We start from the raw sequence: 3102 nt of genomic DNA on the forward strand, positions 1-3102 counted from the left end.
AGCCACCAGACTTCCATGGTTTTTGCAGCAGGACTATAGAGTTTTCCATTTCATTCCCCAATATAGCTTTAACCAAGCCAGGTATATTCTTTCAGGAGACTACAGGGCTTAATGCTGGCCCTGACCACAATTTAAAAAATTTTGGGACATCAGGGCCACACTCACATATATCTACAGCTACTTCCCACTCTAGCATGAATATGCTGATTGAAAAGGCTATTTTAATCAGAATGACAGTGGTAACAGATGGTCCAAAGGTGAGAATAGTGGGTTTTGGGTTTTTTTTTTTTTTAGAATCCTAATTTGAAGCACACAAAATTATGCCAAACAGAAGTATCAGGATAAAGCAGTCCAGGATATAACTCTGGCTGGAATATTCTTTGAGTGTCTGTGGGAAAACAACTACAGAATCATAATTCCAGTTTAACCCTGGGTTTAGTGTTTAATTTTGTACAGGCAACCAAATATTTTTTTAAATACTTAGTGATTAAATAATGGCAATCATGTCAGTGAAAGGTCTGACAAATCTTCTACACATAAGCAGATTATTTGTAGTAATAATAAAACATCCACCTATCTCTTCTTTTTGTGTATCCTCTAACTTCCCACTGCTTCTTCATTCTCCTTTCTCCACAGGTTCTCAACACAATTACTAGGAGTGAAGAATGATCTCCTTCCAGCTAGAGTTCCAATAATTTCACAGCGGAATTGAGGTGAGTTACAGTTGTATTTTGAGAAATACATGTGTAGAACATATATACACATGTATATATGTGTATATACATTTTTAAATTTTAAAATAACTCTTTTCATAATTAGCATTTCATTTTCCAGGTTGGAAACAACCTCTTTCTGGCCAGAACACTCATGAGCCTTTAAATTAAGTTTGATTTTTGCACTCAGTGATAAATTCTAACCCATTAATATATTCTGTTGAATTTAACTCTTCTCATTAATATTAGTTTTAAAACCACAGACCTGTGCTAATATCAGATTATTTTCCTTGACTCCTGTTCAAGTTAAAGCTGAAAGAGGAATAGTAGTCTGTATAACTACAATGTGAGCTTTGTTTTGTTGACATTTTTCTCAGGTTAGGTTTAGGAAAATGGACATACTATCTTCAAAGCATCAGTAGAACAGGAAACTCCCTTTAAGATATCATTCATAGAGGTTTTGAATGCCTTTTGAGCTCAAGCACACATAATTTTGATTAATTCAGGAGGATTGTGTGTATTAACTCACATTGCTTTGTAGTTCTAAAGAAAATCTAAGTCTGATGTCTAAGCTAGCAGAGTAATGGCAGGACCCAATTCTTCTTTTCTGGTAATACAAAAGGACCAGATTATCCTCACTGGAATCCATTAAACCTTCTTAAATCTTCAGCAGAGACAGATCTTAAAAATACTTTATTCTGAAAAGCAAACTTTATCCACAACTGGTAAAAGAGGATTTATATGAAAGTGTCCATACAAGTTTAGTCAGAGCTGCTATCACAGCTATTTCCTGTACAGGAGTTATAGATCTGTAGCACTGTCAGTGCAGAACCTCAGAAAGGTGACATCAACCTCCTTCCACAGAGATACATAAACCCACTAATAACCATGTGCTTTGCCAGTACTGTAATTAATCATGTTAGATTTGCTTAAAACTTTAAGGACGCTGACTACAATGGTACACCCACAGTATTCACTGCTTTGAAAATCTCCATGCAAAGTATATTGTAAATAATACAAGGTTTTGTCCATAGGTTGGAAGATGCTTCAGGATGGATAAAGCTGTTCAGCTTCCCAGTGAGATCCTGAATCAAACTATCTCTAACATTAGCCTTTCTCAGTTCTTGAACTTTGATGCATGCCGGCTTTCCTCCCTTGCAGAATTCTTGCTTATTACAGCTTACACATTGGTCACACTAGTAGGGCTGGTTGGAAATCTTTGCTTAATTATTATAATAAAGAGACGGAAAGAAACTCAAAATGTCACCAACATTTTGATTGCCAACCTCTCTTTATCAGATGTCTTGATCTGTATCATGTGCATTCCTGTCACAGTTGCATATACTTTAATGGACCACTGGATATTTGGGGAAGCAATGTGTAAAATAGGCTCTTTCATACAAAGTCTATCTGTCAGTGTCTCCATTTTCTCACTTGTACTCATTGCTATTGAGCGATATCAGCTAATTGTGAACCCACGTGGCTGGAAGCCTAATATTTCACATGCTTATTGGGGAATTCTTTTTATCTGGGGACTCTCCCTCATCATATCCATTCCTTTTTTGGTATTCCACCAAATAACAGATGAACCCTTCAAACATCTGTCTTCCCACAGTGATTTCTACAAGAACAAGGTTGCTTGCATCGAAGCGTGGCCGTCTCTTACAGAGAGACTGATTTTCACCACTAGCCTTCTGGTTTTTCAGTACTGCTTCCCACTGGGGTTTATTTTCATCTGCTATCTCAGGATATTTGTATGTCTTCGAAGGAGACGTGGTAAAATAGACAGGATGAGAGAGAATGAAAACAGGCTGAGTGAAAACAAGAGGATCAATATGATGCTGGTATCAATTGTTGTGACCTTTGCAGCTTGCTGGTTGCCTCTCAATATATTCAATATGGTTTTTGACTGGAACTACGAGGCACTAATGAGCTGTAATCATAACCTGGCATTTACAATCTGCCACCTTGTGGCGATGATCTCAACATGTATCAACCCCATCTTTTATGGATTTCTGAACAGGAACTTTCAGAAGGATTTGGTAGTGTTAGCTCACCACTGCAGATGCTCAGCATCACAAGAGGAATATGAAAATATTGCCCTTTCAAATCTGCAGACAGATGGATCTAAAGGGTCTCTGAAACTAAATAATCCCCATGTGGATATATAAAATAGTCTAACTGCAGTTTCCAAAATCCTGTATTTTGTTGCAGATGGCCTTTTTCTGCAGGTCTTGGTTGGGTTACCACCAAGTTTAGAGGAAGTCTTTGCCATTTAGTTCAGCAAAACAAGGATTATGCTCCCATAGGCATACTCTTAACAGGTACTTTATGATAGTATTAATGCTGATAAACCACTTCCAACAGTCCTAAAGATCAATAATACTAA

The 3102-nt window shown here is 37.2% G+C and overlaps 1 protein-coding gene across 1 annotated transcript; it reads left to right on the forward strand.

Moving 5' to 3' along the window:
* Nucleotides 1–284: 284 nt before the first annotated feature.
* LOC136367294 (neuropeptide Y receptor type 6-like) lies at nucleotides 285–2884 on the forward strand. Its single transcript, XM_066328812.1, has 2 exons — nucleotides 285–713; nucleotides 1748–2884. Exon 2 carries the CDS (start codon nucleotides 1766–1768, stop codon nucleotides 2882–2884), a length of 1119 nt encoding a protein of 372 aa, XP_066184909.1. The 5' UTR covers nucleotides 285–713; nucleotides 1748–1765.
* Nucleotides 2885–3102: the final 218 nt, after the last annotated feature.

This window comes from Sylvia atricapilla, chromosome 14, assembly GCF_009819655.1.
Source record: "Sylvia atricapilla isolate bSylAtr1 chromosome 14, bSylAtr1.pri, whole genome shotgun sequence".
In the NCBI taxonomy this organism is placed as follows: Eukaryota; Metazoa; Chordata; class Aves; order Passeriformes; family Sylviidae; genus Sylvia; species Sylvia atricapilla.